Here is a 14874-nt window from a genome sequence, read left to right as displayed (position 1 = left end):
TGCTAGAAAAGAGAGCATAGACCGGGAAGAGAAATCAAACAGATTCCCTTGGATGTCAGTGTAGAAGCCTAAAGTTTTATGATTTCAGTTGTGCTTCTGGCACCAAGATCTATAAATAGATCAAAAAAAAAAAAAAAACAAAAACAAAAAAAAAACACCAACCCTCAGAATTGACGAGGGAATAGCCCTCTGTTTTCTCACTTTGGCCTCCAGATTCCCTTGGCTCTCCTGCCACATTTCTCCTCCTCCTCTCTGAAGTGTTTAGAATTTCTTTCCATACCGAGTATGTGCGTTCTTCCAGATGTACATACCTACCACATTTCCCACAGTTGAACTGTAGAAGGGATGGTTTGTCCTGTAAGAATTTGGGTATAATATTTATTGTCAGACTAATTTAAATTCACATGAAAAGGTCTAGTTACTATGACTAGTAAAATAACCTATTACGAGAACCCTGTTCCGATTTAAAATGGAAACGTATCTCAAGGCTAAAGAATGAGCATAATACTTTGCCATTTAAAAATATATTAAGTCCTAAGAATTCGAATTGCTCATGCCTGTCATCTAATTTTGTCTCGTAGCATCACAATTCATAGTGGGGGACGGAGCATTTCAGTGACTGCTATCACAGCAGTTTAGAGGAGATGTTCGGATTTTGAATCTAATTTGTATTCCAGTGTCTCTTGAATTTATTGGATGCCTGTATATTTACTGGCAAATGCAGATGCTTAAAAATAGGCAATGTCATCTAATGCCGTATAATTATAATTTAGAACAGCACTGCGCAATCTAAAAAATTGTTTTATTAAGCCAGTTTTATCTTTAACCTCTTCCTCTGTGACTCTGGTCAGCATCAGACCCTCAAAATAATTCACGTTAGCATCCCAGTAAGGGTGACAAAGCGAATCCAAGAATTAGTTCTCTCCCGGTGTCCTCGAAACACCAGACATAACCTCTGAAGTTTTTTTTTTCCTCCAGTAGATACGACATTTATAAAATTTGCTGAGTGTAACGCAAGGGAAGCAACATCTGGCAGCTTTCACCTTCTGCTCTCAACGAATGAAAATCATTTACTCAGTGGGAGGCCCTGTCGCCAGAGATGCTTGGGAAAGAAAGTTTCTAACTGAAGTTTATAATCTCTTCCAGCCCTAATATGTGACTTTGCTAAACAATTGTTAAAGAACACATGGAGAACACATAGTTACCTGTATTTTCAGCTGTGTGTCAAAAATACGAAACCTACGGATTCTGCCCCAGTTAACAAAAATAGAGTAAACCGAGGCAGGGGCCCCTGCATCTGTCACTTGTGTTCACCTTTCCTCAGGCATCCATGCCTCTTGCTCCCTTTACTCAGAAACTGCCACCACCTCTCGGAAACTTAAAAAGAGCTGTTAACCAGTTTGTATCATTTATACACCTTGACTATTCACACTACCAGTGATAGTAAAAGGCATGTTTACTTTTTAAAGGGATTCTGTGTATTAGCAAACTGCATAGGGAATTGGAGTTGTAGGTGCGGGAAGGCTTTGAAAAGCCACCCGATTTCATCAGTCAGTGTGAAGGTGAGATCCAAACCCAGTGATGTCTACCCCCTGCTCCCCAGGAAGGTGGATTGCCTGCAGGTACCGACTCTGAGGGTTTCAAGTGTGGAAGAAAATCCTCCCCCTGCTCCGAGATTTGTCGTGCCTGGGCCAGGCCAGTCTGCAGGCAGGTCTCCTCTCTTTAGCTCCTCCTGCCCAAGCAGACTGGCACCCTCCTGTCCATAGCACAGGACCTTCAGGAGCTGTGTGGGTGCCTGTTCGTTTGTGGTCAGAATGACTGGAATTTGGTTCATATTTATCAGAGCTTTCTTTTAAAGTTAGAACTTCCCAGAGCGCCTGGGTGGCTCAGCTGGTTGAGCGTCCGACTCTTGGTTTCAACTCGGGTCATGGTCTCATGGTTCAGGGGTTTGAACCCTGCCTTGGGCTCTGTGCTGACAGCACGGAGCCTGTTTGGGATTTTCTCTCTCCCTCTCTCTCTCTGCCTCTCCCCCAGTCACACTTGCACTGTCTCAAAAATTTATAAAAAGTTAAAAAAAAAAATACAATTAGAACTTCCCTACCCTCTCTGATATCATTCCAGACAAACAACTAAGTCACTAGGATATATTTCCTTCACTGATTACTTTATTAAGAATAAAGTAGTAATGGGGTACCTACGTGGCTCATTTGGTTACGTGTTTGACTCTTGGTTTCAGCTCAGATCACGATCTCAGTTTTCATGACATCTGACAGTGCAGAAGCTGGTTGGGATTCTCTCTCTCCCTCTCTCTCAAAATATATAAATAAACATTTTTAAAAAGAAAGTATTAGTAATAAAAATAATAGTTATATATAAATATATATAAAAGATATAATCATAAAAAAATAATAAAATGGTAATATTACTGATGCCCAGTATTACTTCATTTAGGTCATTGTACATCTGTTTATACCCCTCAGATAAATGCATTTGCATTTCCCAGGAGTTGTTTTTTTTTTTTTTTTAATGTTTATTTATTTTTGACAGAGAGCAAGAGACAGAGCATGAGTGGGGGAGGGGCAGAGAGAGAGGGAGACACAGAATCCGAAGCAGGCTCCAGGCTCTGAGCTGTCAGCCCAGAGCCCAACGCGGGGCTTGAACTCACAGGCCGAGAGATCATGACCTGAGCCGAAGTCAGATGCTCAACTGACTGAGCCACCCAGGCGCCCCTCCCAGGAGTTTTTTTAATAGGCTACTTGTCCATTTGAAATCGATGACCAGTAATTTCAGTAGGAAGTTATAGAGCACCTCCTAAGTGTCAGGCACTCACTGATGACCAAACAAGAAATCAATCCCAGAGGAAGAGAATCAGCCGTGGTCCTTCACTGCAGTCCGGGCCCATCCAGTAGGCTCCTCTTCTAATAGTTCATGATGTAATGTATTCTATAATAAGATTTTGAGCATTTCGAGTTACGATATTAAACCATAAAAACATACAAGCCTAACTTTAGACATATTTTGCAACTTTCACTATATACAAAAAAAGAGCACTTTCAGTACTTTTCCCAACTTTTCTGATTGTACACACTACAGTGTAATTTAGTTTTCTTGATGAATACAACACATTAAAAAAGAACAGATAAGTCAATGTCCCTTAAATGTACTGTCATATTTTTACTTTTATACCATTCCATGCTAAACATTTCACTTCATGAAAGCAATAATCGTCTACCTTGTTGACTTGTGAATATCCAGCTCCTGAAACAGTTCCTCCTGTTTGGCAGTGCGTAAGGGTCACTGAATGAATCACCCTTCTTAGACACTTCCCCTCCTTCCCACCCAAAGCTTTCTTCAAGTTCAGTTCAAGCCCCACATCCTCTAAAAGACCCTCCCTTATGTAGATGTTCTGCTTCATATGGTACATTACTAAGGCAGTACCTGTGCATCTAACTTGCATACTTTTTAGAAACTTTTGCCGTAAACATATTTTCATTATAGTCTATGGATCCTTAATTAGTGTTCTACTCCTGCGTTTCATCCCCCATCCCCAAATACATTTAACACGTACAAATATACATATAAGTATTCAGCCAACTCATGTAAAATAGATGAGCAGTTAATCATACTATTCATTCAACAAACATTCATAGAGTTCCTGCTTAGTCCCTGGTATCCTTCTGGGAATGGTCACTACAGCACTAAGTGACACCTATCCCTCTGCTCTTGGAGCTTATTATCTACCAACAGGAGACAACCAAGAAAACAAATGAATAAATAAATGAGGAATACAAGAATATCAGGTACTGATAAGGGCCATGAGAAAAGTATGTGCAAGGGTGTGACTAGAGGTTAAAACATAAAAGGAAAAGGAAAAGGAAACAATCAGTTGATGATGCCCTCTTTGAGGAGTTAGCAATTGATCTGACACCTGAGCAGCAGGGAGCAGTACTGGAAAGATTTGAAAGAAGAGCCTGTGAAGTAGTTTTGGGTAGGAATGAGCTTGAGATATTGGTGTGAGGGTAGTGATGAAGAGGATGTCTGTGTAGAACATTAGTGGTTTAAGATGCTGCTAAGTAGAGATACAGCCAGTGAAGGTGTCCTGTAAGCAGCATGGGTTGGCGTCCTGGTGGGGGTGGTGTGACAAGAAAAGGGTTTGGGGGCAGGTGTAAAAATTAGCATATGGCACGCAGACAACATGCCCAGAGGAGATGAGAACCTACTGGGACTCTACAGCCATAGAAAAGATAGAAAACAGGAACTAAGTCATGGACATGTCTACATTTACAGGTAAAACTGGGGAATCTGCTAAGGAGACCAGGAAGCAAATAAGGAAGATACCTAAGAGAAAACAGTATCAGGAAGGAGAGAATAGTCAATCGTGCTGAGTGCTGTTGAGGGGTCTACTCAAATGGGAACAAAAAATAAGTTAGTGATGCTGGGGTTGTGCTGACCTTTACAAGAGCAGTGGCTTTGTAGCTATGGGTAGTAGCCCGTTTGGAGTTGAGAAGAGAAGAATTGAGAAGAAGTGGAGATAGCAAAAGTTAACCATTTAAGAAGCTTTGGAACTAGGAATGAAAAAGTTGAAGCCGAAAGAAGATTGGGGGTTAAAGGAGGACCATTTTGTGTTTAATTTTTACAGAGAGTTACTAGAATATGCTGGTAAGCAATGGGAAAACCAAGTATAGAGGAAATGAAGGAGAAATCAATTAGGGGGTGAAAATGCAGAAGCAAACTCCTTAGAAAGTTGAAAGTGGTTGGCTTCCAAAGCCGGTTAGTGATCCGGTTCGTTTTTGATGGGTTCGGGGAATACCTATAAATATGAAGACTGTTTCACAATACAGAAATATTTCTGTATTAAAATGTTGAGAAATTAAAGCAGGCCAGTGGAGCCACCCGAACTTGCTGATTTTTCGCCATTTTTTACATGCAAAAATACCATTTTCCTGTGGCCCAAACTTACAATAATATGCATATATAAAACAGCTGAGAATACACAAATTACAATAGATGAAGAACTTATGGATATTTTCCATTTTCTCTTTTCTCTAAGTTTTATGAAGTACTTTCAAATAATTTTGAAACAAGTATAAGGGAAATATTAAATGCCTCTTATACTGAATACTGTGCATTTCGCTTAATCTTCAGGTTAAGTCATAATAATTGCTTAAAAGAACAGCAAAGGCAGAAGCAGCTCCGTGTTATTATTCTAGTTTTAACTGAACCTTTGCGTTCTGTTCTAAAGGATTAAACCATCTAGTACATACTTCAAGATTCCTTAGGATCTTTGTTTCTTAGTGACTCAGATGTAAAAACAAACAAAAAACAACTTCAAGTGAATCTATGTGTTTTACAAGATTTATCTTTAAAAATGTATCTTTTGGCTTAAATGTTTGCATTGTTTTTTGTTGCAGGCTTATTTATATTTATTTTCCACTGTGCTATGAAGGAGAATGTCCAGAAACAGTGGAGGCGTCATCTCTGCTGTGGTAGATTTCGGTTAGCAGACAACTCAGGTAAAGGGGCATGTTGGCAATCGGTTTTATACCTGAGGTCAATCAGAAACCTTTCTCATTTGGTCTTCCATTGTCAGAACAACCCAGTCCCGATGGCAGAAAATTGTAAAGGTGGAGGATGTGAAGATGCTTAGTTGGAGTCTTAGAACATTAGGACTGTAGGAGATCTGAGGGCTCTGGCCCTCACCCTTCTGTTCTGCAGAGAAGCATGAATTCCAGCCAGGTGTGAGTTGCCCAGGGCTCTGTGTCTACTTTAACAACTCCGACATCCAGGGGTTCCACTATAACATGTGCACCTTTCCATGTTTTTGAGGTCCTCAATCACATTATTAGGCAAAGAGATTTTTCTTATTATAAAAAAAAAATACTTGAAGAATAGTATTACTTTTTTTGGCAGTGATTGCTTCTCACCCTTACAAAATTAAAGTCAGATTTTAAACAATACGCGCAACGGGTCAAATTAAGAAACTTACTTCAGTTTATTATTGTTCATATGCCAGCCTCTCCTCTGAGCCATTGCTAGCATATAAGAAAATGGGAGGCCTTGGATAAATTTCTTAATGTGGTGATGATTCTTCACAGGACATATTCCCCCGAAAGCAGGTTCATGAAGAGATATTATTTCTTTCAGACTGGAGCAAGACAGCTACCAATATCATCAAGAAAAGTTCTGATAATCTAGGAAAATCTTTGTCCTCAAGCTCCATTGGGTCCAACTCAACATACCTTACATCCAAATCTAAATCCAGCTCTACCACCTACTTCAAAAGGAATAGCCACACCGGTGAGTTATTCTGGCGGTGGGAAAGATGTTCTCTGGTACATTTCTCATCATATTTTTATTGCAATTGCCATATCATGAAGATTGATAGATCACAGTGCCCGTGAGGGTGCTTATGTTAGATTTATGAAAATCAAAATGTATTTGAAGACCTTATCCGGCACTTTTGTGAAGATTTTGTCTTTTTTTTAAACCTTTACAACCAAAATTGAATCCACATAGCCATATTATTGCCTCTGAATATGATTTGCTTCATTTGATTCAAAGCTTAGTTTTCTTTTTAAAATATGGTATCTGAGTTTAAAAGTTATGTTTTTACTTTAAAAATATAGAAATTGAGTTGTAATTACTCACAAGAAAGCATATTTCATGTTTCATAACTTACTATGAAAGTTAATTGGCACGTTGACATAGGAACAGGTGGAAACACCATCCAGGATGTACGTTACATTTGAGAATCAATTCCTTAACCATTGGATGTGTTATTGGAAGATGCTATGTAAGTCACTGAATAAATATGATAGAGAACATAATATTTGGAAAGTGATACAGGATGGTGAGAAACACCATCTTTGTTCATCTCCTGGTACTACTTGATATTTACAGTGACCACAGGTTGTAACACTGAGCATGTGTATGACCAATCCTGAAGACAGTGTGGAAATAAAGACTCTCTTGCAGTACTTGATAGCCAGCAAATGGTGTGAAATGTTGCAATCTTTTAATAGTTCTAAGGAAAATAGAAGAATTTCCACTTTGAAATACTAAATATACCTCAAGCAAACAGCTGTCACCACTTAGCACCCAACACTTTCCTCACTAAAGATGCTTCTAAAAGGATAATAGAAATAACTTTTTAACTCTGAATTTGTTTAGTTATTAAACATAAGCAGAGGCAAATGGCACTGAAGAGATTAATATTTGGTATTTTGCAAATAGTATGATGTGCAGTGTATATGTAAATGTTCACATTGCAAACACTTAAATTTCAAATGACCTGCATATACATTTGAATCCTTCCACATGTCCCTGCTTGCACCACGATCTGTGTACCTTGCCACTGGAATGGCCACTGCCTGAGATTTAAGATAGCATTATGGAAAAATGTTTGAGTGGTTAGAGAGTTTGTTAATTCCAAAATTCTTAAAGATCTAAAAACTTGGAACAGGTTAGGCCAGCAGTTTTCAAAGTTTCTTAGAGCAAAGGACATTTCTGAGAATCAAATAAAAGCTGTGGACTCTCTTCCAGAATAAGATACAGCCTCTGAGTCCTGTACGCAAATAGTCTACCTCAATTAAGAGGTCTGTGTATCCTTCTTTAAATACCTCTGTAAGAAATTTGGTGACAGGTATATAGTCTGACATAGGTTATTCTACCTAATTGGTAGTTTCCTGGCACAAAATACATTTTAGTTATAATGAATGAATTTTTTACTTTATTTAGTCAACCTTAAAATTAGATACATATATGATCATTTCAATGGATGCAGAAAAAGAATTTGACAGAATACAACATCAATTCATGATAAAAACAAAGTAGGTTTTAGAGGAACATATCTCAACATAATAAAAGCCATATATGAAAATCCCACAGCTAACATCTTACTCAGTGGTGAAAACAGACCTTTTCCTCTAAGATCAGGAACAAGACAAGGATGTCCACTCTTACCACTTTTATTCAACATAGTATTGGAAGTCCTAGCCATAGCAATAAGACAAGAAAAAGAAAAGGCATCCAAGTTGGTAAGAAAGAAGAAAAACTTTCATTATTTGTAGATGACATGATATTATATATGGAAAACCCTAAAGACTATCAAGATTACTATAAGTGATAAGTGAATTCAGTAAAGTTATAGGATACAAAGCTAATATTCAGGAATCTATTGCATTTTTCTATACACTAATAATAAGGTGGCAGAGAAATTAAGAAAACAATCTCATTTATAAGAAAAAAATAGATACTCATTTTGCCTACCCTTTGAAAAGGCAAATAGTGTGTATTCTATATCAGTTATGAATGAATAGGGATTTGACCAATCAAATTGTTGTCCTCTTAACACATGTGAGAATAGCTAGAAAAATGTCACCAGGGGAGAGATGATGACAGATAGATCATTTGGAACAGGGGACATTTTGGAAGTAGTAATGAAATATTTAGAAGTAAATAAGGATCATGGATAAAACTGACTAAAAGATAAAAGGAAATTCAGAAATTGAGGTACCAAAGAAAAACTTTGCTATTTTAAAATGTTATGTATGTTTTTTTAAGGAATGTATTAATGTTTTTCTGTTTCCCATAACAAAACCCTTGGGGTTAAATGAGTTCTTGTCATCTAGCATAAAGATATAGTCAGCTATATGACATTACTTCTGCGATATAGTAATTGATGGTTTCCAATCAACTGATGTATGAATGACCTTTAGCTACATAGCCATTTCTCAGTAGGACTGCTGGTGTACTTGGGTCACTCAGAGTATGCAAAAAGTCACTGCATATCATCATGGATATCTAGTTAATTTATTTCTTGGAATTGATCTAGAAATTCATATGTTTATGGTGTAGATAATGTCTTCTAAGAGCATTCCTTCAGCAAAAGTGGATCATTCAGGTAAACTTCTATTACTTTTTGGATGCATGAATTTTTTGCAAGGTAATAAAAGAATGTTTGCATGGATTAAACTAAGACTCTTGCTGCGCCAGCAAAATTGCTTGTTCTTTACGATACTTCTCGGCTAGCACAATGACAGTCCTGCACTGAGCTGGAATTTCTGAAATTTCAAATGGTTGTGGCTGTGCTGGCTCTTCTCTGCATGGGGGTGTCTGCAAGCTGCTCCTTCTAGGAAATGTACCATGCTCTGGAGTTAAGGGATCACATATAAGGTAGAATAGTGGGGGGAAGAAAAGCAGTACTTGAGAAGTTTGTTATAGAAGTTTGTTATAGAAACTCTTTACTCTTCCATTGCTCTTATGAATTACTGGATATGTCATGGTACATTCATAGAAGTCATAATAGAGAAATTGTCAGTTCCAAGCCTGCTTTTTGAAGATTTTTGTCTGCTTGACATTTCAGCCTAGGTCAAATAATAGTTCATTTCCCTAGCCCCTGGTTTTCAAACTTGCAGCTACAACCAAAATCTCTATTGTTACTGATGTAATATCTAACCAGAGGATTGGGAATAGCATATATACTGAAATATAGCCCTTGCTCAGAGTTTTACTTTATTCACTATGAAGACCCAGAAAATTGGGTCACATATTTGGAAGGGACCTAATCAAAATATCTGAAAAGTGTCAAGCCACTGAAAGTTGTCACTGAAGCAAAATGAGTGTATCCTTGAAGCTTCTTTGAGTGTGTGTGGTTTTCTAAAAACGTTAAGCACAAATTATTTGTTACTGATATCTAAATCAATAGAAAAATCCCCAACAGAAAACCAATGGCTAGTGAATATATGAACTGAAAGAAACACAGAATCAATCAGCTTGCTGAGAGCTAAATGGGGAGGGGCCCTTCTACAATGACTCCCTAAACCTTTTTCTCACCAGTCCTGGTATGTGATCATTCTGCCGTGCTTCATGAGCCATCTATTCTCTCTTTCTTCCTTTAGTATGGGATGAACACAACATTTCCTCTTTTAGTCTTCATTTTATTTAGTGTCTGTTTCAACATAGGACAACAGTTAAACAATTTGAGTCATTTCCAAAGACAACAGATACAGTGATGATGGCTTTTATCAATTACTGATGGATTTTTAATGTTGTGTCACATACTGGGTGCAGCTTACTCAAAGCATAAACATGCCTGCAATGAACATTCCAGATTTGGAGCCATGATTCCTTGAGGCAGTTTTTCATCATAGAGTTTTAGCTTCTTCTGCAGTGAATAGAGAAGATACAATGTAGAGAACTGAATGCTTTGTAAAAGGTCACATTTGCTCCTTCATTTGGTGTGAAATCTCTGTGGTTAATTTTTGAGTAGAATTTTTCTCCAAAATGTGCTGGGAAGGGGAGGAGTGTAGATACTTACAAGAAGGTACTTACAGGGTAAATGAAAACAGCCATATGTATTTATAAATAATAGAGCTTATGTGAATGTCAGAGTCTATCTGAACCAATTTTAGAAAGGTTTTGGGTCTAGAGAAATAATATTTAAATTGTATATGATATTGAGTGTTGAATCACTGAACTGTACACCTGAAACCACTATTACACTGTATGTTAATTAACTGGAATTTAAATAAAAACTTATACATAAATTAATGAATTAATTTGAGAAATTCAGAGCAGAAATGTATTTAGCAGTCCTTTATTACTATCAATTATTTTGATATTATTGCCATCAGCAATAACATCATCCTGAGACTATGGCATAGTTAATAAAATACCCTTTCATGTTTATTTTCATTCACTTTATTCCCCCAAATCCTTTAAATTATATTTTATAAAAACTTCCTTTATGAAAAGTGTCAAACGTATATAAAAACTAGAGAGGACAGTATGATGAATCCCCTTGTGCCTATCAACTCATGGTCACCTTCCCATTTCTCCCCCCTGTATAATTTGGAAATCATATCTTGGACATCAAACATTTCTTCCATAGATGTTTTGGCATCTTTTATTTGTTATATAATCTGTCCCTGCTTTTTTTGAGTTATTTGCCAAGTATATTTTTGTAGCAATTTTCTAATTATTCTATTCATTGGCTCTGAAAAATACCACTTACGGTAATATTTCTTGAAACAAATTCCAACACAAATTACTAGAAGGCAAATTAGCATTCATTCATGCATGGGAATGCACTTTGAAGATGAAAAGCATAAAATTTTGGAGCTGCCTGTTACCTAACCTAAGAAAGAAACAGAGCTTCATTTCCTTTATGTATTTCTTTAATGTGCAAAATAGTGTCCAGTCTGGTGGCCCTTAGGCATGTCACCCACTCATCTTGTAGCCTAACTCTTCGTATCATTTCTTTCAGACAATGCTTCCATGAACAAGTCCTTGTCCAAATTGACCCATGCCGATGGAGAACAAACATCAATCATCCCCGTCCACCAGGTCATTGATAAAGTCAAGGGTTATTGCAATGCTCATTCAGATAACTTCTATAAAAATATTATCATGTCAGACACCTTCAGCCACAGCACAAAGTTTTAATGTGTTTAGTAGAATAAAGAAGAATCTGTCTACAGAAATGTGAAAATCTGCAAGCTGTGGAAGCTATGACTGGCACTTGTGAACGTGCTATGACCTAGGTAACTGCATGTTCATATAGGAGGAACGGATTTTGTTAAGAAAGCTTTTGTAAAATTTTAAAATCTGTCTTTCAGTGTATTTCTTCCATGGGGGCATTTCCACCATCACTAAAACTTTAGTACTGAGAGTAACATGACCCAGTAGGTACAGGGGATATGAATTTTTTAAATATATAATTGGATCAGACTCATCAGAACTCGGGGAGCCAGGGGACATTAAAGTTAGCAGACAAGGGAGGGGCAGAGCTAGGAAAGTGTAGTTTATGGCTCATAAACACCCCACTTTTAGGTTTTGGATATGGCCATTGGCTACATCATCTTTCTCAACAGTGAGAAACATACAACTAGTCATAACTAAGTTCTGGTGCTAGTTTCTATGAATGCAGTAGCATTTCTACATTTTCAGTAACATTTCAACCACAGATACAAAAGAATACTTCATGTCTGATCCAAAGATTGGGAAGGAATTCTTTCTTATTCTACCAAATGCTTAACCTTCAGGACATTAATATGCTTAAGAAAGAAAGAATTTCCAAAATTTTGACCCAGTTAATATGAGACCCTGTAAATTTCTACTATTTCACTTATCCTACGCAAGACACAAGGCTTAAGCGTCATCATTAATTAGAATTTAATCCCATACATTTGAATCAAGTATAATGTTGATTTTCCATTAATGTAGACTTCCCACTACTTGTTGAAGAATGAATCCCTTAGACCTCTGGTTTTTCTCCCCTACTGTCGTTTGAACCCACAGACTTATGGGAGGAACAAGAATTTCCATTAAGCATATTGTGTATAATAGTCTCTCCCTTTTAGGAAATATAATCATTGAGACTCTATGGTCCTGTTCTTGCCCTAGAGACTAAGACATTTCCATTTGCACAATTAGAAAGCCTCTTCCTTTTCAAGTGCTTTGTTCCAGAGAATATAAACTGAGGCATATGGGTAACTTGTCATAATCAAAATAATTTATAAGCACGTGGGTCTGCAATTGCTAGTCTAAAAACCATTTGTACATAAGTCCTCTGATTCTAAGAGCCAGAGCAGATCTGGCAAGATAGATGGTGTGTTTTTTATGAATTAGGTTTCTGCATGCAAGGCATGTATATTAAGCAGTTTTCTTAATTTTCAAACTACCCTAAGTAATATGCTTGCTAGTGAATGTGTTGGAGACGATATTTAAATTGTTTTTAAGTGATAGAGTTGTATCTAGGTCCTTAGAAATTGGTCTCAGTACATATTGTACCTTTATATTTGCTCTGAGTTATCTGTGAAGTATCAGGTTCTGGGAGACATCAGCCTAAGTGACCAGGAGAGAAGACATTCTGGCACCACCAATCTACTTAAAGGCAGAAGCCAGGACTGAGCACTTGAGAGCCTTTCTCTCTGCTCAAAATACAGGTGGCTCTCAGTCTTAGACCTAGGAGAGTTGTCAGGCTGTACAGCATCTGAGGGGCCTCTCACCTTTTGTTGATCTTTAGTCATAAAGCTATTTGCCAGACTTGACTGGATGGTAAGATAATATGGTGTGGGGTTTTATTACCATTTCATTTTGCAGCAGCATGGAACATTGCCCTAGGAGACATGAGCATTCCCTGGCTTGGCTTTCACAAGGGAGGAGTGTATATAGTAGGAAAGGATAATAAATCTTAAGGTCACTAAGATTCACTACAGTAGAGCCAAATCCTTTTCTATAGGCATATTATTAACAGGCTGCTTATTCTGGCAGAGGTTACATGTAGATGAAAATCAATCATAAATAGTCACTGAATATTCATACACTTTTCCCCAAGCCTTAGAGATTCGTGATAGAATTTCATTAGCTTTCTACTATGATATTTCTATCCCAAAGCTCCTATTTAATTAATAGTAACTGAGAGATAGCTTCCAAAGTGGCTTTGATTTCTACTCATATTCATTCAGATCTGGGAAAATGTTTTCTTTTTTTTCATATTTGACAACGATGTCAACTCTGAGTTAGAAATTTCCAGTAATCAGGTAAGGAGAGATGAAGAAACAGCTGAGTAAAAGCATTTGCAGGTGGATTTAAGACTGAGCCAAATTCTACGCTCCATTCCGTGCATGGGCTTTGCACCTTCGTTGGGTTGCCTCAGAACAGAATTGCAGGAATTTAGCTGTGGAGCCAAAATTTAGGTTAGCCTAACCTTGAGAATAATATCAATTCAGCTCCCCTGTTTTTGTTTTTAATTATTTTTCTTTTTTTTTTTTTAACTGCATTGTGTTCATCTAGGGTCCTCAGATACCATCGTCTATTCTTATCATTGTTCCCTGCATCGTAAAGCTTTTCTTTGTCCATCATTGGCATAGACTCTTTTGTACATATTTATTTATTTGTGTTTATAAATGCCAGCTCGTTTCGTATCTTAGCTTTATATTGCCTGGATTTGTTATTTTTATAATTAACTTTCTTTGGGAGAGACTGTATGTATACATATGTTTTTCTGAATACTTTGTGAAATCGTTTTCTGGAGCAATATCTTTGAATATGATGAATAAACATGACTGTGAGTGCAAATTAGAATTAGTAGTAAGAAGCTACTATAGCTGATTTGCCATTTTAATTAAATGGAAAGTGTTTTTCAAATAAATACTTATGTTGTTCATGTTCCAAATTATTCAATTCCTTTATGAGTAAGCATTTTGATTTCTGACTCTTAAATAGGAAAAGATCATTTGACAGCCGGAAAATAACCCGCCACCAATTAAACCAGTGACATGATGCTACTTTGCCAAAACACTGAGAATGAATATATTACAAAGATCCAGTTCACTGGGGATTAATGCATGTGGAAGTTCTTGAATTTTCTTAAAACGATTGATGTGAAGCCAAGCTTTGGAGGATGAGAAATAATGTTGGTTCCTTTCTGAGGGTGTCTTCAGCATCTTGAAAAAGAGAACCCAGTCAGTAATATTATGTGAAGTTAGGTCCTGAGGTGTTTTTTTCACATTTATAGTTGCTGCTTTCATTGTGGGAATCTTAGAAAATGACAGAATTTAGCCAGCTTCACTTGCATGATTAGAACAGAACCTCCCCACATCCCTTTACTGTGGTTATTTCGGATAACTCTTTTCTGCAGAGGGCCAAGGCCAATTTGGCTCACAGCCCTACTCAGTGCTAAGTTGTGAGGCGTGTTGGCCGGTCACCGTGAAATCAGGTCTTCTGAGCCAATGTTCACAACTCCCGGCCAAGCCGTGGTAAGAAAACTGACAAGTGGTTTCTTAAGATTCATCTACAGTAATATAGAAGCAGGCCACTTCGGAAAGCCCAGGGAGTAGCCACAGCAAGCAGACGGGAAACACTGATTTG

The 14874-nt window shown here is 37.4% G+C and overlaps 1 protein-coding gene across 5 annotated transcripts in view; it reads left to right on the top strand.

Moving 5' to 3' along the window:
• The window catches only part of ADGRG6 (adhesion G protein-coupled receptor G6), a 141038-nt gene extending 126859 nt beyond the window's left edge, over positions 1–14179 (top strand). For 4 of the 5 annotated variants that reach the window (XM_019425112.2, XM_019425110.2, XM_019425113.2 and 1 more), the window contains 3 exons: positions 5412–5513; positions 6145–6297; positions 11267–14179. In XM_019425112.2, coding sequence (XP_019280657.2) covers positions 5412–5513; positions 6145–6297; positions 11267–11445 — 434 coding nt within the window. In that variant the 3' untranslated portion in view covers positions 11446–14179. Of the gene's footprint in view, positions 1–5411; positions 5514–6144; positions 6298–8856; positions 8903–11266 lie in introns of all 5 variants that reach the window. The other variant, XM_019425114.2, reaches the window with a different exon arrangement.
• Positions 14180–14874: the final 695 nt, after the last annotated feature.

Source organism: Panthera pardus, unplaced genomic scaffold (genome assembly GCF_024362965.1).
Source record: "Panthera pardus isolate Hobbes unplaced genomic scaffold, ASM2436296v1 HiC_scaffold_17, whole genome shotgun sequence".
Taxonomy (NCBI): Eukaryota; Metazoa; Chordata; class Mammalia; order Carnivora; family Felidae; genus Panthera; species Panthera pardus.
The sequence above is the reverse complement of the archived record's forward strand: the minus strand, read 5'-3'. Positions and strand labels throughout refer to the sequence as shown.